The 21938-nt window shown below is 40.4% G+C and overlaps 1 protein-coding gene across 3 annotated transcripts in view; it reads left to right on the top strand.

Moving 5' to 3' along the window:
• Positions 1-6668: 6668 nt before the first annotated feature.
• Positions 6669-21938, top strand: part of PDE7A (phosphodiesterase 7A) — a 74645-nt gene continuing 59375 nt past the window's right edge. For 2 of the 3 annotated variants that reach the window (XM_066180549.1, XM_066180557.1), the window contains exon 1: positions 6669-6842. In XM_066180549.1, the coding sequence (XP_066036646.1) occupies positions 6705-6842 (138 nt within the window). In that variant the 5' untranslated portion in view covers positions 6669-6704. Of the gene's footprint in view, positions 6843-8140; positions 8185-21938 lie in introns of those variants that run through there. The other variant, XM_066180560.1, reaches the window with a different exon arrangement.

The raw sequence follows: 21938 nt of genomic DNA on the forward strand, positions 1-21938 counted from the left end.
ATCCAAACCTAACTCTAATCCCTAATTTTGAAGAAATTTTTTAAAAATAGAAGTCAAAATTGCTTTAGAAAATCCTTGCAAATACTGTGATAAAAATTACGCCTTCCTGTAAAGAAATTTAGAAAGGACGTGCAATTTTAATGAGGTACTGGGACAGCAAATAAAACATTAAAAAAAGCTACCAAACCAAATCACAATAAATCACTAGATTTTCTAAAGACAGAATGGGAGATTGATGCTCTACAGTTTATCATGGAGGCTACCAGGTACTGTACACTGAGTGGCATACTAAGAAATGATTCAGCTGGTGAATGTACAGTGTACAATGAATTTGTTACATCTGTTCATAGGGGTCCAAACCCCCCTCCATTACCAATATAAAAAGCTGTGAATTTTCAGATTCTAATAACACCATTAAACTTGTAAGCTGCACCTCAGAAACTGCACCTGGGGTTCTCATATCCTCCCACTCTGATATTAAAAATATTCTGCACATCAGCTGTTATTATTCATGTAAAAATGACACAAAGAGAAGCTTTCTCCACAGGCATATGCTGACACCAACGCCCTTACTCATTTAAACTGTAGTGTGAGGATTTTTGTACAGGTAACTGTAATCATTGAAAAACCAGAACTCCAGTGGCTGAGACCAGTTAAGCTGGGTGCACTCTAGCTAAAGCTTTATAGAAGTACATTTAGGAAGAATAATTCCCAATAAAATCTTCAGTAGAGTTAGAAAAAGCTGGCTTTGAACCCACATTAAACTTGTGACAGTCAGTAGCTGTGTTTAGAACTAAATTTGTTAGCCTGTTTCCACAGTCAGTCCTGTTTCTGGAGGCTATAACTTGTCATTAAAACTCCAGTCTTAAATTAAGCATAGAGGATGATTCTCAGGGCTGGAAGCAAATTAAAACTTGGAATGCTCTGGGATCATTCGAACTTTCAGCTCCAGCTTGCTGTTTTTGGTGTAGAATTGGTACATATCTATTAGCCACTGTCAGTTTAGTGAAACTGAAGTTATTACAAATATTGAAAATAGTCTGAACAGCTTTCAATATAATATTTAAAAAAACCAGAAACTGAAACAAAAGCAAATAAGCAGTCTGCCCAGACAAGTCAAACCGACTTTATCTGCCTCTCCAGCGGAGTGACAAAACCTGTAGCTAATGGGAACACAGCACACGTGACTCAGCTTGTCTTCACTAACACCATCCCTCTCCATGGCCACCCCGACACTGCCATAAGCACCATCACATATCCCACTTCATCTGATTGACTTCACAGACACTAACTGAAGCACACTTAAATTAGGAGAAAGGTTATGCCATGTTCCTTCCTTTCAGTGAAGAGAAAGGCAACTTCAAAGAACAACTTGAAGGGCCTGCTGTCTTTCCCCTAATTATTGACTATGAAATTAGCCTTAGGCAACTACTCTCCAGGTTAAGCCTCTAAAGTCAGGAATGATGAACCTGGGCCATAGAAAAGATAAAGCTACTGCAATATGGGTGCAAAAAATGACTAAAACATTCCCAGAGGACTTAGCAGGAGTTGACAGGATATACTAAATACCATTCTTCAGATCTCTTCCAGGTCCTAGACTAACTCATTCATGGAATTTTTACCGCTGAGCTGTTTTGAGAGCATGCTTATTAAAATTGCAGATGACAGAGAGCCAGGAAAGTCTGGAAGTATACTGAAGGATAGGACTAGTATTCAATCTTGACCAACCAAAAAAAATAGGTTGAGGAAATCACAATACACTCAGGTGAAGGCAAGTGCAAGTCATCGCACTCAGGAAAGATGGACACACTGATGGAATGATGCAAAGTTCTGCAGAAAATATCCAGGGTGCAGGGGATGTCAAACCAAAGAGGAGACAAGAATGTTGTATTGCCCAACAATTCAAAGAAGCCCAATGCAGATCCAGGGCAAGGCAGAGGGAAGGGACACACCAAATAGGGAGAGAAGTACATTTCAACTGAGCTGCCAGATGTCTGAAATTCCTATGGAAGTATACAGTATTCACTCAAACAATATCTCTGGATAGAAAAAAAGGACCATCTGGTCATCTGCCAAAGAAATGCCAAAAACAATGTCTAAAAATGCAGTTACTGGGGACGTAACAAATGAAGAGACTTTTTACTCATCTACGGAACAAATCTGATTTTTAGACCACATAACTTCTTCAGGTAAGAAGAAAAGCTAAAGCATCTTGTGCTTGTTTTGATCATGTACCTGTACAAAAAAAATATTTCCTCTGCTCTCACGATGTTTTCAAAATACAAGCACATTATGCCTTTGAGGATCCTTATTTTCCATTTTGTACAGAGAACATGGGAAAAGCATCCTCTTCTGTTCAGACTGTTCAGTTCTGCTAGTGTTAGCTGGGTGTGCCCCAGAGAGGCAGTCTGTGCCGTGCAGTTAACCCTGCAGAATGTCTTGCTGGAATACCTGTGTGATTTTATCTTCTTTTTACAGTAACTAGGAAACTAAACTAACTCTGATCTTGCGATCCTCCACTTCTCCAGTTTCATAAGTGCTGTTCTTTGTGACAAATCTGGCCACGAGTAATGCTTCTTCGTTGCTAGACAGCACCCTGAAAATAATAATGATGTGTAAAAGACATTAACTGCAAATGTGAAAAGAAACACTGAACCTTTATTAATGCTCCCTAAATATGAATATTCTAATTAATAGCTGTATCTGCCACGATAAAGAATTCACAAGACACAGGGCTTACATGGCTGAACTATGGCACCTCATGATATCCTACAATGCATTTAAGACATGCACCACCGTGGTACTCGAAGAACTCCATGGTTGAAATTTAATTCAAACAGAATGCTCTGAATAAACACTTTGGTGTTACACCTCTACGACAAAAATCAATAAAATATTCTTTCCTTTTCTACAAGCTCTTTGCCTGTGGCAAATGAAGACAACAGACAGAATTGGCAGGATGTAAGTCACAGAATATGCATTTTTTCTGCAACAAACGTATTTGGCTGAAAATATGTGCTTCACCCCATAATTTTAAGACTTTCTCTGCCATCCTGAGGTAAGGTTGGGGGATGGAACTAGATGATATTTAGGGTCCTTCCAACCCAAAGCATTCTATGAGTCTCTAAGAGTCTTCCTTGTAAATTCACTCAAGAAATCAACATTGGGCTTATATTAATAACTTCTGCATTTATTAAAAAATAGCAATTTGTGTCCTGAGAACATCACATTTACAGAAACAGTAACTGCCTGGAAAATCTATGTTTACTTCATAATAATGTATTTCAGTTTCCTGAAAGGTGTATATGTAGCATTAATTAGAGATCAAAGATAATCTGAGGGACAACATTGGTTATGTTATTTAAGACTACACTGTCTCAGGCTGAAAATTAAAGTGTCCTTAAAGAACTAATTTCAAATAATCAGATGGATATGCAGAGCTGATAGGAACAATAAAACACACTACCTTCACTTACAGCTTGACCAAATAGGATTGAAATATACACTACTTATATTGTGAAAGTAAGAATATATTTTTTTTTTCCACTACAAAAATAACATATTTTTGATGAATTGAATTTCAGATTTACTAGAATAAAAATCCATTCTACCTGAGTACCGAAAACAAATTCAGTTTTAGTAGAAAAGAACAAAAAAAGTAACTTTGAAAAATTATTGGGAGAGGGAAATCTTGACACCAGTGAAGCTGGTGGAGTTCTATCAGTAGCTCAAATGCACTGCTGATTTAATGTAAGCAGGCCAAATATGAGTAAACGTCAAAGCATGCAGAAGAAAACCTGACATGTCTTAATTACTGAGAAAAAAAAAGCTGAGTACGTTATTTTACTTTGAACTACCATGTGCTTATTGTATCTTGAATTCTTGCGTGCACGCGTTATAAAATCATACTAAGAATGCTTGTGAGATTTTTATTTTTAAAAAAAGGGGGAAAACAGCTGAAAAAACTCTGAAGAAGCAGCAGTTGATCCAGTCCCTTCTTCATGTGTCCATATGTTCTTTTGGCTATCCGTGAGACAAGGTGGGATTACAGTTCAGCAAAAGAACGAGGTACATTTGTTAACTTCAAGCTCAAAGTGAAATGGCCATCACTCCACATCTATAAAAATACTTGCTTCTAGAACTAGTTTATACAGATGAAAATCCTCCATACAAAACACCTATTCTTTCCAAATGGGTTCCTCCAAAGCTGTGTCATTGCCTATAAATAACCACTATCATGTGAAATCTAAACCTTTCTGCCAGTAAGCAAGCACTGAGAAGAACAATGTATTATGCAAAATTAAATCATATGAATCATTTTGCAAAATCTGATTTTTAAGTGGGTACAGGCACTTCAAATATTATTCAAAGAACAGATACATTCCCTTACCTATCATGCTATAGTTAGGATTTTTTTTTTAATGATGGAGAAATAAAAGATTTGAAAGGATGGGGAAGAAAAAAAAAAAAAAGCAGTTGCAGAGAGACAAAGGGAGGCTTAGTCCTAAAAAAACCCCAAAAAACAAAAAAGGCACAAACTTTATTTCTAGGTGTCCCAGCTAATGCCATGTACATAGCTTTGGACTAGTAGATCACATCATGAATTATTCCATTTCTCCCTTGAAGTGCAATTCCTGGAATTGTGTGGTTCGCAGGAACCTAGTTTTTTACGTTAACAAAAATTACTTGGTTTTACCCCTTTGTCTTGCAAAAAATCCTACCTCTCCCCACTCTAAAAATGAACCACAAGGGCTCAAATGCAAATGCAAACTCCACAGTGTATTGCATTTGATGGATGATGCATTTTGAAACAAATCTATCTTTCCATGATTGATTTTCAGGCATGTGCCGAAGTTGGGTGTTCAAGGCCAGGATGGACTGGTGCCCATCCTCCAGCAGGAGCAGCCGGATCTGGCCCTGGTGACACCACAGCCCCCTCAGTGCTGCTGCCCCAGTGCCAGGGCACAGCCTGCGGGGACAGGGATGGCGAACCGAGGGCTGATGGACACAGAATATTCTGAGTTGGAAGGGATCATCATAGTCCAACTTCTGTCCCTGCACAGCAGGACCATCCCCAAGAGTCACCACGTGGCTGAGAGCATTGTTGAAACACTTCTTAAACCGTCAGGCTGCTGCTGTGACCACTTCTCTGGGGAGCCTGTTCTAGTGCCCAGCCACCCTTTAGGTGAAGAACCTTTCCTCAGTATCTGATCTAAACCTCTCCTGACACAGCCTCATGCCATTCCCTTGGGGAAGATATGTTATGACACGGGGGCACTGAGTCAAACCCCCCCTTACCATCTTTCTGGCCCAGGGGTTCCAGGACCCCTTGGGTCTCACCCAAGCGGTGTTGCACCTCAGGTACTGTGTGCAGTTTTGGGCCCCTCAATTCAGTAAGGATACTGGGGTACTGGAGCAAGTCCAGAGAGGGGCAGTGGAGTGGCTGTAGAGTCTGGAGCACAAATCTTAGGAGCAGCTGACAGAGCTTGGGGTGCTTAGCCCCCTGGGAGAGAAGGAGGCTCAGGGGGTGACATTATAACTCTCAACAGCTCCCTCAAATGAGATTGTAGCCAGGTGGGGGTCGGTCTCTTCTCCCAGACAACAAGCGACAGGATGAGAGGACATAGTCTTAAGCTGCATTATAGGAGGTTCAGGTTGGACTTAGGAAGAATTTCCTCGCAGAAACGCGACTAGATCCCGGAATGGGCTGACCAGGGAGGCGGTGAAGTCACCGTCCTTGGAAGTGTTTAAGGAAAGACTGGACGTGGCACTTCGTGCCATGGTCTAGTTGACATGGTGGTGTTCGGTCACAGGTTGGACTCGCCGACCCCACAGGCCTCTCTCGGCCGAACCCCTTCCACGGGACTGCGGCCCCGAAGGAGAGGAGGGAGGGAAGGAGGGCGGTGCCGCCCCCCGCCCCGGCGAAGGCGCGAGGGGGAGGGGGCAGGGCGCATGCGCGCGGCGCGCGGGCCCCGCCGAGCCGCCCCTGCCTGGTGCGCGCGGACGGGGAGAGTGTGGGCAGCGGTGACGTTATGACGCCGCTCTGCGCGTGTCGCCAGCCGCGCGACCCACGCACGGTCCGCCGGGCTCGTGCCTGCTCCTCCAGCCGGGCCGCCGCGCGCGGGCGGGGCGGAGGCGCCATCCCTCCTCCTCCTCCTCCTTCTCTCCGTTCTCCTCCTCCTCCCCCTCCTCCGCGGGTCCCCTCTCTGACGGCCCGGCCCCTTCCCCTCGGCAGAGCGGCGCCTCCTCCTCCTCCTCCCGCTCCCGGCTGTGCCGGACAATAGGGGCGAGCGCGGCGCGTGTCTCCCCCAGCGCGGCCCCCGGCCCTCCATGCGCGGCGCCGGGCAGCGGGGCTGACAGCGGCTCCCGCCGGCGGCAGCGCGCCTGAGGGAGGGAGCGGCGGCGGCCGCGGGCTGCGGGCCGGGACTCGCCGCCCCGGGCGCTGACAGAGCCGTCCCGCTCCGCCGCCTCCCCCTCGCTCCCGCCGGCGGCTCCCGCCGGGCTTTGGCGGCGGCGAAGCACAAAGGCGCGGGGCCCGGCGCGGCCCGGCCCGGCCCCCCGGGGGGCGCGGGGGCGGCGAGGAGGCGCCGGGCCCCCGCGGGGCTTCGCCGCCGGTCCTTCCCCGCTGCGGCGAGCCCTGCGCGGGCAGGTGCGGCGGGCGAGGCCGCTGCCCCGCGGCGGGCCGGCGCACGGAGGCTTCGTCAATGGAAGTATGTTACCAGCTGCCCGTGCTGCCGCTGGACAGGCCGGTGCCGCAGCACGTCCTCAGCCGCAGAGGGGCCATCAGCTTCAGCTCCAGCTCCGCGCTCTTCGGCTGCCCCAACCCCCGGCAGCTCTCGCAGGTAGGCACTGCCGCTGGGCCCGCGGCCGCCTGCCCCCCAGTATCGGCGGCGGTGGCGAGGAAATGCAGCGTTTAATATTTTTATGACTGCTTATTGCCGAGGTTACCTATTTAGCATCGTTTGCGATGCGAGCGGTGAACTCCGTGGGGTTTATTTCCACAGCCAGTGGGCTGTTTGTTTCTCCTGTAATTTTTAAGCTAGGGCTGTTTTTTAGTTCTTTATTAGCTTAGGCTTTCTTTGAAGGGTTCAAATTTCCTATGGGGTTGCCAAAAGCTGCAGCGACTTTACTGAAATGGTGAACATGCACTGCAGTGTTTTATTTGGGATGCTCTGCTTTTTCTCCGTCCAACTATTGAGGCTTGGCAATTTGTCTAGAAGGAGACAAAGATCCTTGGCTTTTGCGTTTCCACGGTATTGTTCCCAGCCCGTATTACATCAGTCACAATGTGAATTGTATTGTATTTTGTTTCATCTGATCGTGTTGGAAATACTGAGAAAAAGGTCATTAAAACTATCAGGACAAAAGGCAGGTTTTTCTTGTGAATACTGCCCTAAATTTCTGGTTGTGCGTTAGTATGGTTTCCCAGCACCCAGTGATAAAATTATATTCTGGCGGAAGTCTCTGGAGAAAATCTGGAATTATGGTGGAAAGCATATGTTTTGGTGGGGAGTCGGCGTTTTGGCTTCGAGGGATTTCCTATGTCGAGCTTGAAAGGTCTGTTTAAGTGCTGTGAAGTATGTTGTCCTTACAGAAGATGCTGTCTTTGCATGTGTAATGGTATTTTTTTTGTTCTGTACATTTTTGGTGTATCTTATTAAGTTATTCTACTATTTATTTTTTTTTTTCCATGACTTACTCTGCTACACATCCGTCTATGTAGAAAGTCCAGAGCTGCCAGTCGCTTTTGGCTTTGTCCCCTGTTTGGTGGCAGTGGAGCTTTGTGTGTGTGTGTGTGAGCATTAGGCACATGTATGTTGGGACAGGAAAAGACGATGGAATACTGTGTTAATGACCAGGAACTTGAAGGCATGTGGAAATAATTATTAACAAGCAAATGAAGATGAGCATACGTTGACAACGCTTCCTTTTCTGAGTACAAATGTAATAATTGACAAAAGCCTTGGTTTTATGGCAAACTAGTTTTCCATGTAGCAACGGGGTTAGGATCTTTTCCATTTGTACTGCTTGTTCTAGCTGTACTTGGTGGTGGTGACTTTTCCATATGTATAAGTCGTCTTGAAAGTCCAACCTAATACAGCACACTTTGTTCTGTGCAGATAAGAGTCTCCCTTGTTTGAAGCATTCCTGGTTTTCTGAAAAGGAATCGGCAAAATGGTCAAGGTGATACATTGTATTCCTTTCTGTATGGTCTCCAGAACAGCTGATGCCTGAAGTTTATACAAGTTTACCAAATTTGATCTGGTATTGACATTTAGAGTGTTTTCTTCTCTAACTTTCAAGCTTCTCAATGGATTCCTTATTTTCTGACCAATATGCTGCGGGTATATTATTGTGCTCCCAGAAGAGATGCTTGAATAACTTGTAGAAAGGGAAAGTATGTGTACTTGACCAAGTGGTATTTTGTCTGTATAAACCAGCAAGTAACTAAGTTCATGGATTAGTAAAAAGGAATTATGATATTTCAGCGAGGAAGCCTTTACTGTTACCAGACATCTGATTAGAGTACAGCTTCACCTTTTTTTCCCCTTTGCCTGAAGTCTCCTGCAAACAGTAGGATGTGAATAGGTCTGCCAGACCTGCAGTCACAGGTTGGTGTAAATGATGGACTAAGAAGCATTACCAGTGAGATGAGTGATTCTGGCTAACTCCTGAATTTAACTTCACCTTGCAAGTCTCTTGTAAGACATTCCAGTTTCATTCCTGTCCAAGGAGAGCTGAACCCTTAGCAGTTTGTAATTTTCAGTCTTCTGTTCCAGCTAGCTTTGAGCAATAGGAGTAACACTGGAGATGTGTACCCAAGGAGCTGGGATGTGCTGCCAGCATTTTACAACTAATATGCATTTAGCAGATTTTCTTGAAAAATGTAAGGTCTTGAAAATTACATTCCCACTTAGAAATTAAAAGTGACATAATTGAATCATGTTTTATCTTATCCTTCCAGCAAGAAGGTATTTTACATTGAAAACATATATGAGATAAATGCACACTACATTAGACATACCATTTAATTGAACAGTCTTAAGCAGGCAAATATTTCTCTCTTAATTTATTAAGTAGAATTTCAGTTTTGTTGAAGTTTCTCCACATGGGTTCAAAATGGGCTGTATGTTGCTTTTTTAAGGCTTAGATAAAGTGGTATTGGAAATGACCTCAAGGATTCTGGTCTACTCCTCTCAGCCCCCGGGAGAATAAATTGTACTTACAGCATTACTGGTAGATGTTTCTCTACTCTTTGCTTAATCTGTTTTTTAAGATATAGTCTTATGAGATGAAGTGAGTTGGCATAACTCATTGCTGCTGAAGGTTAAAAGCCCTGACATCGGGCACGTGTTGTTACTACTTCCTCTATGCCATCTCTGATGCTTGTCAGGTGTTAGCTCATTCAGTTCACTAGAACAGCAGAAAACTAACACAAGCAGGAAACTTGGTAGCTTCCTGCCATCACTTTGAATAAAACAGGCTTATTGAAGTTTGTCAGAACTGATTTAAAGGAAAAGAGGATACCACTAGGCTTTTGAAAGTCATAAAAGCTTTAAATAATAGAAATTATGCAGTCTCACTAGTCAGCTGTTCTTAATAGTGCTTAACTGTTCTTGTATTAAAAGAATTCTTTTTTGATACTGAAACTAAATCTTCTGTGTCGTGATTTGCACCTTTTACTATACCAAGTAAATGCAGAGAAAGGTTTATTCCTTTTTCCTTGTGGTTTTCTTTTATGTATGAATTATTTCCCTATAATCTTAGTTTTTGTTAATTTCGAAGTTTTTACAACAAAAATAATAAAGGTAACATCTAGAGGTTATTTGTGATATTTATTGTTCAAGTCCAGTCAGGTGAAAAGCTGTTATTATGAACTGAAACAAATGTTTCAGTTAATAATCATCTTGAAATATGAAATAGTTTTTAAGTGCTAGTGTTAAAAGCTGTTTTAAGGATTTTTGAATGTGTAAGTGTTGAAATTACCAGGACATTTCACATTGATGAGATTTGAATTCAGGTTCACTGTGAGATCATGTGGATGTTACTGGTACCTTGGATGATACATTCAGGGTGTTCATTCCATATATTACATAATTACATTTTTCAAATTAAAGCTGAGTTTTCAGCGAACAACTTTTGATTTATTGCCTTATCTGGTTTTTAACTTGGGTTGTTAATAGCAGTAAAAAAGTTTCTAGACCTGTACTTACTTAGTGTGAAAGTTCTTACTCTGCGTTTTTATGAATAAGGGTTTATAATGAAAACCACTTCACAAATGTAGCTACAACCTACATTTAGATTGTCCTGCATTGCACTCCCCCTCACCCCATGTTGAATTGACACAAACATATCTATCACAAATGAGTAAGAAAACTTTGGCCTCACCTGCTATTTTCGACTCATTTCCATCTCTTTACTTTGTGACTGGTTCTGCAGCCTCTTCAGTTCCTCCAAAAATGGCATCACTGGTGTCTGGTAGCAGTGCCTGAATAGAAGGAAAGATCTAGCTTTAGCCTTTCTGTCTTTAAATGATTGAAACTGATGATGATAAAGAAAGATGTCTCCTAATGATGAAATTGCATGAAGAGGGAATGGAGCAAATAATAGAAGACTCCATTTGAATCTCAGAAAAGTAGGCACAGTCTCCACCTGAACTACCAAGTACTACTGTGTGCCAGGCAGTACCATGTCCTGCTACCTGGGATTTGATAGCCTGGTCCATGATCCTTCTTCATTGCATCTCCACTTTGTGCATTTATGCAACGTAGTGTCAGACTTGATCACACATATGGAATCCCAGATTTGACTTGGGGGATGAAGTGGGGGAAAAAGTCATGAAGAGCAACTGGAAATACACTGCACTAGTTGATTCTTCAGTGAAAGGTGTATACTTTCTCTTTCCTAACATTAGCAAAGTGCCTTTGCTTGTATTTTTTTCTTGTCACTGTCACCTGAGGTGATCCAAACATGTTTTGCTCTGCAGGTAGCATGGTAAGTTAAAAGATGCAGTTGAGGGGTGTATTTATATGGTCTGGATGTAGATGTTGGTCTTTAATCCCATGGTTGCACCTTTTTGCTGAGAGAAGTGTTGGCATGACCTATTTTTCCTATGCAGCTGCTCATTTCTGCTCCTGGGTCTTCCTCTTAGTTGTGTCAACTTCTTTTTTTTTTTTCCCCCCCCCTTTTTTTTTTTTGATCAGGTTATTTTTCAGCCTTGGCTGACTCATAGCACGGTTTCATAAATGCCTGTGTCTGTTGGTAAGGAGGAAACAGCACACCGCAATGCTAAACCAAGAGTAACGAGCAGTGGAGAAAGCAGAAGGAATGCCTGACATTGGCCCTACTACTGAATGTGAAACCTTGCCCTAAACCCCTTTCTTTTCTCATCCACTGGTTTTCATAACTTTTCTTCTGTACCTGTCTAATCCCCTTCATCAATGCTTCTCAATTGCTGGCTCTTTCATTAGATTTCTCCTGCCATTTCTCATATCTCTACTGCATGAATAATTAACGAGTTAAAATAATGAAATAATTTTCATGTTGTGATTCCTAGCCTCTGGAATTAATTCTATGTTGCTGCTATGCTTGCCATTCCCTTCATCTTGTATTTATTGTGTCTGGTTGCTGAGATTGCATCTATTCATATGAGAGGGAGAGACTGACGCTGACTCTATGCACAGCACAGACGAGTTCTGATTGAGCCTTTCATACACTACAGTCATTTCATGTGGCAGTTCATTTTTAAAATGCCCTGAGTTTTATGACCAATTAACTTTGTCATATGTTCTAGTGTAAAGCAACATTGGTACTTCATTCAGCCAAAAGGTCATAGCAGCTTATTTCATGGCCTATAATTGCCTATGTAAGATCTAAACCAAATAATAGTTTGAAGTCCCCATTAATTAGATTGTCTCAAGTCACCGAAAGTCAATTCTTCTTTGTCCAGATTGTGTAATAGTATGTATTGTGCGTTGTATGAACCTCAAGTTGTAGATGCTGTCTTTAAAGAGAATTTGATATGAAAAGAGAGATTATAGCTATGGGCCCAAGTTGGGAAATACTGAATTTTAACCATAAAACAATTTTACAAGAAGTCAGCATTAGTATATGAATATTCAATATTCTATATGAACTAATTATGTAGTAATAGCATGCCAATACAGGTTGTTGGAATTTGGAGTGTTTTCTACGGGATGTCTGTTTCAGCAGCTTTCCTGAAAAAAACCTTATTTCCTAGGTAAGTCTGTTTTTCCAGGTTGCTTGAGAAAAGCAACAGTATCCAAACTCAGTTAATTCCAAGTCAATAAGCTCAGTTTCGAGTTAATAACATATCATAAAAATAATGTAATTTTTCTGACATGTCTGTTCTACAGTTTTGGCGTGTGGAAAGCAAAGCTGGGGACATCTGCATTGTGAATCTTTATTTCTTCAGTCCTTCTGTTTTCTGAAGAGCCTTCAGGGGAAAAAATTGCTCGTAGTAGAATGGTGATTTAGAGTTAGAGTTCTCTGTCCTGTCAGTGACCACTGGCTTCTTATTTTCTTGTGCTTCCCTCATCACTCGGTATCTGCAACTTTTCACTGGTTTTCTGCTAAAATTGTAGATTTCCACATCAACTCAATTTTCTTGCATTGAAGATCTCAGATTCATGACTGCCTTTCCAAGTCATGCCAGGTTGTGGCTCACATATATGAAACACCTTTTGGATTGGCCTAAACCTGTTGTATTTGCTTTCGTTCGCTGCACCTGCATGGGAATAATGAGTAATTTGACAGCTCAAATTGCTTTGGTGGTTTTCCTTTTTTGTTTTGTTTCTCCCAGAAATGTGAAACCAGAGTAGCTTGGCTGTCCTTTACTGTGTAAATTTTCGTTAACATGTGTCAGTATTTTTCACATGTGAATTTATACAGTTGTGTGTCTTAAGATACAAATTCATGTATCTTATGATTGAAGGAATGTGTCTTCTATTAGAATGTCTTTTCATTGTAAATGAAGGCGTGAAGATGTACATGCTAAAAATTTCTGTCTTCATCTCTGTGATCATCCTACATAAAGCATTTAGTGCAAATAATCTCTTCTGTGCATTCACAGCTGAATGATATGTTCAGTTCTGCTTGAAAAAAGTCTTTTATATAAGCAAATACAAATAGATGGTGTGAGCATGCACATGCATGTAAGGTCTCACAGGGTGCATGTGTCTGGGACTAGGAATTGAACACAGACCTCTCAAGTTCTAGTTCAGAGTTATGCACAGAATCCTCACAGGAAACCTTGAAAGAGTTTGAGTTGCATCAGATTTGAAGTTTTCTTCAGTTTGTTCTGATTATGTCATTAACAAGTAACTGCAGTGTAAATAAGCACTCTGTGTAATCCAACAAGGCAGCCTGCCAAAGGCAAAATATCTTATTATAAAAATGCAGTTCTGGGAAACTAGATTTAGGGGTTAGTTGGAGAGTTGTTTATTTGTATGTTTGCATCCTGGCTGTATCGTACAGCATTTGTAGCCAAACATTTTGTTTTCTTTCTGTTTGAAAATAAATTTGTGGCTGTTATCTTGTCTTCCCTGCCCTCCTCCCTTCCATACCCTGAGAATTTTTTACTTCTGTTACAGCAGCCTGACTCCTGTTTTCTTCCCACTTCCCCCCCCTCTTTGTACACCTTTGATATGGCAATCTGATTTATTATCTTCCTGACCACACTCCCACAATAATTATAATTAGAGATTCCTGGAGTCTGCTTTTTATCGCAAGGTAGAGTATGAATTCTTTTCTCAGCTCACAGCTGAAGTTGTGAAGGAGCCAAGATTTGCAGCAGGCCTTCTTCCTCTGCTTGTGTGAGCATCAGACAGAGTATGCAGCAGTGAGAATAATAAAGAAAGGTCTGTATTAGTAGAATATTTTACTATTTCTTCCTCTCCTTTCTGCCAGATAAGATACATGGAAAGAAAGACACTATTTCCTTTTCCAGTCATAGGGATTTTTTTTCCTGTTTCTCCCCCCATGACAGACATAGCTAGAGGCTACTCTAACTAATAAAACTGGATATTTAATACATGTGAAATATAGCCTGTTGCCCCTTTATGGCAAGGGGTCAATTCTGTCCCACAGGGTAAAGAAAACCGAAGGAAAATACAGAGAAACCTATTCCAAGGCTGTGGGGAAAAAGCTACAATGGGGACTTTGAGACTTCAGTAGGTGGATCAGCCTTGGAACAGAAGGGATTTAGAAACTTTATGTGAAGTTTCTGTCTGATGTGATGGTTCTTAGTTGTCTTAAGAATCGAGCTGCATATGGTGTTGGGATGATAGCAAATAATTTCCTGAGGGACACAGTTATATCTAGACCAGAAAAAGTTAACAGTCTCACAAAAACCATTTTGAATAGCATAGTCTGGTGCTGGAGGAATCGTAACTGTCATGACAGGAGTGGCACTGGCCTGTGTTATCTCTTGCTTTGTGTTTGTAGCTAATGCACCCCTCATATTGATGCTGCAGTTGATGGCATGCTGAGGAGGAGGTTTCATGTTTAGTCAGGCATGAACTTGCGCTTCCATTTTCTTAAACTTTCCAGTAAAGTTCAGGTGCCACAGTAATCTCCTGAAATGTGTATCTGTGGCAGGGGTGTATGTCTTATCAGTAGTTCCTTGTCTTCTCTTTTGCAATGGTAGAATCCTGTAACCAGATTTCAAAAAGCCTGTAGCACTTACATTTCCTTGATTGTTACCTCTGGAATTTTAGGCTTCATCTGCAATAATTGAGCTTTTTCTGGTGTTGGGCAAAGAAAAATCTGTAGTTTTTTATAGCTGCAAACATAGTGTGAAACTGCTAAATAATAAATGTCTATATATGGATAGTAAAAGTCAGGTTTTTTTGGTACTCTTGTTTATGATGAGATCTACACTGTACATTTGTTGTGGAGTTCTGCCATTGTTCTGTTTCTTCTGTTGTGAAGTTTGAGCTACATTTCTTTTAGCATGGTGATAATAGGAATTTCTATACTTTCCACTGAATTTATATTTAATAAGCGTTTCCTAACTTGTTTTCATTTCGACAAAATAAACTGATTACATTTTTGTCCAGATAAAACACTTAGTATTTAGCTCACAAATTGGCAGATGAAATGGTAAAGCTTTATTGCCTGAATTAAAAACAAAAAATAACCTGGAGTAGCTCATGAATTCCCAAATATTAAAAAAAAAATATTGTTGTCCCCTCAGTGTTTTTTCCTTCTCCTTTCAAAAAGGATAGTGGTTGTCCTCTGCATCTAGTCTTTCTGCTTCTATCTTTGTCACTTTGGATTATTGCAGTTTTGCAACCTACCATAAATGAAGACTAGAAGTCAAACCTAGCAAATTGCAGGTACTAAATTCCTGAAGTTTTGTGTTGGGCTTGTACTTTGTTGACTTTCAGGCTGTTTTAAGGAGGAGAAAGGCTTCATCTCCATAAGGGTGTTGAATGGTTATAGCTGTGGTTCCCTTGTGTTTTTTCTTGTGATATTATGATGTTATTTTTGCCATGCCCTTCCATCGTAAGTTGAGGCCTGAAGGGATTTTTTTTGTTTGTTTTAATAAAAGGCCTTTGGTTAAAATTCCCCACCTATCACCTTTTGATGCAAGAGACTGAAAGTGAAATAATCAGCTGTGCACTACAAGGCTAATCCATTTTCATGAGCTTTTTAGGAAAGATGATTTTAGAGGATTAGACAAGGAGCTATTATTCATATATTGACTGAATAAATAGGGAAGACTATTAAGACTAATGGAGTTTAGGACATTTTTCTTCATTCTTACTATTGTTGTATTTATATGAGAACATAGGAAAGAAGCTACATGCTGAAAAATATGGTTGTGTTGGAAGCAATTTGCGAGTCAGGACATTTTTCTCTTATGCTGGGTGTGGGTGACAAAGGGTCTGGTTAAGGTGGGAGAAAAGTCAATAAGGCTAAAAAAATACACCTTAGGCTCATTTCTTGCTGTAATAATACACGTTACAGAAGGTTTTTGTTTCTGACACTCCTGAAATTAAGATTGTTAAAGTTAAGTACAATGATTTTTGTGTTTAATGTGTCATGAAAAACAGGAGGGCAGTTTTTTTAATTCTGCCTTGACACGTTGTAATGCTGTACTTGGTGCTTGGAGAGGCTTTGTGGTTGATGATTATTGTTGATAGGAGCCGTAGTTTTTATTACTAATATTGTTTTAAATGGAAATTCCTTTTCAGGTAAGTGTTTTATTTAATGTCTGCAGTCATAGTTCCAAGATGCTTTTAGTGTAAAATGTAAGCAGTATTGCTTGCACAGTAATTGCTTTTAGCTGCCTATCTTTACTCCTGCTCTAGTGCTGACAGTTGCACTCCTCTGACCCTGTGGAAAGCTGGTTTGCTGAGCTGCAGCGGCAGAAAGGCCTCTTATTTTTATAGCAGTAATTTTCTCTTCGTCTCTGCCCGGTTTTCTTGCAAGATCTGAGGAGTGTTGGTGCAAGGGAAGGAGCAGGGGTATGCAGGCAGAGGCCACCCAGTGTGTGGCAACACTGACTCAAGTTGTTTCCATTGCAGCTGAAAGAATGTCCAGAACAGCTGAACTGTGTGGAATTGTTTCACTTTCTGGGGAAACAAGAGTGGGCTGATTAATTCCCTGGTGTTATTCAAATTAAGTAATGCACTGTATTCAGGTATTTAGTATTTCGGAAGAAGCATTGTGCACCCTGTGTCTTTTATATATTATTCACACAGCTTCAAAATCTGTAACTTCATCTTTATTAGGTGAGTCCATGGTTCTGTGTGTTTCAGCTATTAGCTAGACTTGACTTGATAGAAAGAACATTTTAAAAAGACTACTGATAACCTTTGAACAAATGATTAAGTATATTAAGTCAAAAAGATCTATATTCTTTTTTTTACCTGTAAAACATCCAATTTTGTAATTTGGATTATTAGACTTCAAAGTACGAAAATTTTTGGTTTTCTTGTCTATTTGAGTAGTGATTTAGAAATAATGTAAAAATGAAAGGTTATTTTCATGTGAAACTGAAAGTGTCTTTCTGCATGTGTTTAATGAAAAGTAGCTATGGTTGCTACAGATTATAAATTAAGTGTGTGAGAACATGAGGCTCAATCCTGTCATTTGTCTTTGGAGAATTGTTTAGCATATGCAAGAGGTTGCTAGTGTGTATTTGTATGTGGGAGTGAGTGTGTATATATATAAACATATATATATATATGAAAATAAATATATAGTTATATATGAAGATGTGGTAACTGAATAAGGCTATAGTGGGTGCTGTATAGATTCAGAAAAATGAAAAAAATAGTATTCATTGTACCATTTGCTACCATTGTTGTCCTGTGTCCATCAAGTCACAAGCCAAAATAATATCCTAAAGATAACAATTTTGGGAATATTTGTTTTTTTCACTTGATCTTTCTAAGTTAAAAAAAAAATCTTATTAGTTTGCTAGCCTTTATAGTTTATAGTGAGGTTTTAGAAACTTTTGGTCAGAATGACACATTAGTTTTACAGTTGGGAGTGCTTCAGGATGATGTCAGGTAACTGTCGGGGGATTCTTCATAATCTTTTGGTTTCCCTGTTTCCAGGTTACATGTTGATAGACATCTCCTTCAAACTCTTTTGAGCTTGCCCTGAAGCATGTCTTAGACCAAGGACAGTCATACCATAATAGCTGTTTTTATGTTACTGAGTTGCCAAGTAAAACAAATCTGGATTGACTGTGTACATGTGTGCACAGTTGTTCAGCCATCCATTTCTGCTGAGTTTAGGAGAGCACTCAGTGATTGGCAGAATTATTTTGAATCGTGTCCTGAAGTGCATTCAGTCCTGTGGAGGTATTTGTGTGTGAGTTCATTAGGGGCCTGTTGGGGAACTCAACCCCTGGCCCAGGAGCAGTGCCTTGAGCGAGTTGGGATGCCATAGGCCATCTACCCAAAGTAGCACCAGGAAAGCATTCCTGGGAACTGTCAACACCCGGGACATCAGATAGGCCATACTGCTGATACATTTGCTGGATCGGGATGGAAGAGAAAAAGCTGCGGCAGTAAATGTGTTGGCTTCCATTTCATGCATGCTGGCATTTGAGAAGAGAATGGATCAGTACAGATGATGGCTCCGCAGCTGAAGTAAAACTTGAGGATGGAAAAGGTGGTGTGCCTGGCTGTCTTCTCTTAGTAGGTCTTCATCTTTGCTGTAGAAAGTACCTCATGAAGGTCATGCCTGAAATCTCCTTTGTAGTACTTGTGAGAGCAAAGACTGAGGACTGACAAAAGGCAGTATGAGAGATGTGCCACTGGTGCCTTTTGGCGTTTGTTCTCCTTGGGAGAAGGTGAAGATCAGATAATTGTGTGATGTGCATGATAGCAGAATATTACCCCTGTATGAGATTGTTGTGAGAACAATATGGTTTTGTTGAATGCACATGTTGATCCACATTTGTTTCATCCGTTGTATCTTTCCCCTCTGCTGCCTGCTTTGTAGCATTGTTTTCTTTGTGTTCCTACATGGTGGCTTAAGCCCAGATACAGCCTCTCAAAAACCTTCCATTGAAGTTATAGGTGTCTTTATGGTGCCTGGTGCTTCACTTCACTCTAAAAGTGCTGATGAAAATGTTTGGTAAATAAAGAGGATGAATCTATTGTGAAAGTATAGATTATTTGTTAGAGTAATATGTAAAAAGGTTTTAAGTAGGTCTCTGCTCTTTAGGGCTTCCACTGATCTATGCTTTGGGAAACAGGAGGAAGTGGCCCTTGTCAGGAAGAGAAAGCTGTGAGCTTTTAAGCCTTCCATGAGCACCCAGGTGTGTGTGTGTGTGTTGTCATGTAATGGTGGTGTCTGCTTTCATCCCTGCTCTCTGACCCGAGATTCTTTGCCGGTGGGTCTGGGCTGTGCCGCTCATTCTCTGCAGGGAACGAAGAGGAGATTGTGTGGGGAGTATGGCAGCGCCTACACAATAGAGGCCGCCAGCGAGGCAGTAGTTGCTGAGTTACAGTTTCCAACACTGAGCTTGCTTCTCAATTGCTTCTTCAGTGTCTCTGTATTAATTTTCTCATCTTTGTTGAAACCGTATAGTAGCCTCTAGCATGTAGTTAAAATAGATAATTAGTGATTATGTTCTTTAGTTTTCTAGTGTGCAGGTCTAAACTTTATGTATCTAAATACTTTTTTTTCCAGTTTGCATTTCTGAACTAGCTAGTTACGCTTGGTTAAAATGTGCATGGGTTGTCTGCATTTAAAATCTTTCTCAGTACTGTTCTGAAAAATAATGCTACAACAAAATTATAAGTCAAAACACTGTTAAACATCTGCTCTACAGCTGAGAAATTGTACAGGGGTTGTAGGTGAGATAAAGGACTTAGTTTTCTCTGCCCTAAAAGCAGTGACCTTTCATGTCCTGTGTGATCTGGCTGAAAGGCACTGCTGAAGTGTCTGTCTCCTTCAGCATCTCTGTTCCAGCCTCAGCTATGCAGACACACAGAAGTGCATCCTTCCACTTAGATGTTTTTGGAATCTCTCCTCATTCATAATGGGTTATTCTGATTACTGGGAATGTTTTTTTGCTATGGAGAGCAGCATGATGTTGTCTTCTGTTTTAAACTAGAAAGCATCTCTGGTTTACTAAGAAAACAATTTTCTTAGTAGTCCATAGACATTTAAATACTGTTGGCGTAATAAACAACTGCATTTATCTTTCATGAATGTTCACCTTCCTGAGTATATTTCAAGTATTTAGGTATCGACTTATTATTTGACTTACTAGTGATCATTTTGAGGAAAGGACTGCCAAGCTGCTTGTTTTGAAGATTCTCAAGCAGTGTTTGAGTGAAACTAGGTAGTGGACAGATTTGTAAGATCAATTACTCTTGGTAATGCTGAGTCTTCATCATGTGTGTGAAAACTCCAATAATTTGTCCTTCTTACAAGATGAAGCACATAAATTTAGCATCTCCTACTTTCTTGTCTAAGAATGCTGATTTGTCTTTTTTTTAACTTCACAACTTCAACTAGAATTCATCAAGCAAATGTGGTATTTAGAAGTGTGAGCTGTACTTTTTGATATTAAAAACACAGAGGTAAAATATTTCAGCAGCAGTGCGAAGGAGAAAAAAACCTGAATGTGTAAAACTAGTAGGAAGGACAGGCAAAAGGCATAGCTGAGTGTGTAATTTAAAAGGAAAAAAGAAAATATAGGCGGGGAAGAGGATTTTCATGGGTAGATGTTTTCATGTCTTTGAGACAGGAGTGCCTGTATAGTGGTGTTGAAGAACTATGCATTCTTTGCACTTGTCCTTTGTTTCATTGTAAGGGTACAAAGGTGGTCCAAGTGTAGCCCTGTGTCTTCTGCTGGCAGTGGTAAAGGGATAGATGAGGTTATTTATTCATTCTCTCTGTCAGGCACACACTTCAACAAGAAATAAAGGTACTAGAACATGATGTATGTGGATGGACAAAATTTGGAATTAAGGAGTTTTGGAATTTAGAGTTTTCAGGTTTGCTACTTTAAATTGTCCTAAAATCATGGATCAAATTATGGCAAAAAGGTGCCTTCTTAATGATTAAGGAGTTTTAAGTATTCCAAGAGCAGCTCTTGAGGCTATGGGGCACAAATTAATTCTAATTAGCCCATGGTGAAATGTGTCATTGAGGTTTTAAAAACCTGTTCTATATGGTAGATATCCCAACACCACCTGGAGGGTTCTTCTTTAAATTGCCAGTCTGCTTTGTGATGTGTATCTCCAAATCCAGCTGACAACTCAAAGTATCTGAACATCTGCAGTGACCACATTACATAAATGTGCTGGCACTGCTGTCAGTTCCTCCCACGCATTCAAATGAAGCTGCTATGGATGTACTGTATCTTTTTAATCAGCTTTGTCCAGCCATCTAGGTGATTTGTCTTTGGAAATGATGTCAGTTACTTAAGAATTTGTGGTACCTCATGTATAGGCAAGGAAAGTGCGGTTGTAACAAACTGAGCAGGAAGAATGAAAGCTGAATAAGCAGGTGATTAAGGTCTTTTCTGGCAGATGAGACCGACATGTTTTCAGTATTGTGTCTCTTTCTGAAAACTCTTTTCAGGGTATGCAGGTAAGTGAAAAAAAAGGGGAAAAGTTTTTTTTTCTGAAGTGAACTTCTAGGCTGGTATTTTTTGGTGGTGTCATTTATTGTTTGGAGAAATGAACGAACTGATTTTATGTCTGTTGGTGTTGTCTAGAATATAAGTATGGCTGTGCAGTGAAAGTTTACAGAGCAGCTTTCCAGAAATTGCGTCTGGACTGACAAATGTAACAACTCCAGCTGACTTGAATTTTTTTTTCACTAAGAGTTTCCAAGGTCACGTAAACTAGTTAAATGCTTTCCTTAGAAGTTAACCCTTATGCGTGTTATATAATATGATGAATTCATTATGTTTACAGATGCTAACAATTTAAATAATTTGTTTTAAAAAATGCTTTGTGCATCGTGGCGGATAAAACTTATTTTTGCATCCTGTTGCTTTCATTCAAATACAATAGATGAAGCATCATAATTGCAGCTATTAGAATTTACTCTTTTTTTTGTTCATAGGCTTTTATTTATAGTAGTGGAGGTCATAGTTTTTATCCAGTCCCTCATTTTTTAGCTTTCATTTCAAGCTTGCATGTTTTCAGTAACTTAATACTTCAGATAAAATTCTCTGTATTTCTGTAACAATTAACTTTAGTTAGTGTTTTTCTGTTGGTGAAAAAGGGGTAAGTCTAATGTCTTTAAATTACAAACATTGATAGAGATCATAAAATGAATGGGTGATTGTTATGTTTTCAAATGTTTTGTGCTTTTGAAAATAGTTTTTTATCTTAACCATTCCATTATGACCAAATATATTATTCTGATAATGTTTTTGGCATGGGTTGGTGCTATTCCTGAAAGCAGTGCCTTGATAGGAGATTTCT

Source organism: Chamaea fasciata, unplaced genomic scaffold (assembly GCF_029207755.1).
Source record: "Chamaea fasciata isolate MVZ Bird 193981 ecotype frontalis unplaced genomic scaffold, bChaFas1.0.hap1 SCAF_1, whole genome shotgun sequence".
In the NCBI taxonomy this organism is placed as follows: Eukaryota; Metazoa; Chordata; class Aves; order Passeriformes; family Sylviidae; genus Chamaea; species Chamaea fasciata.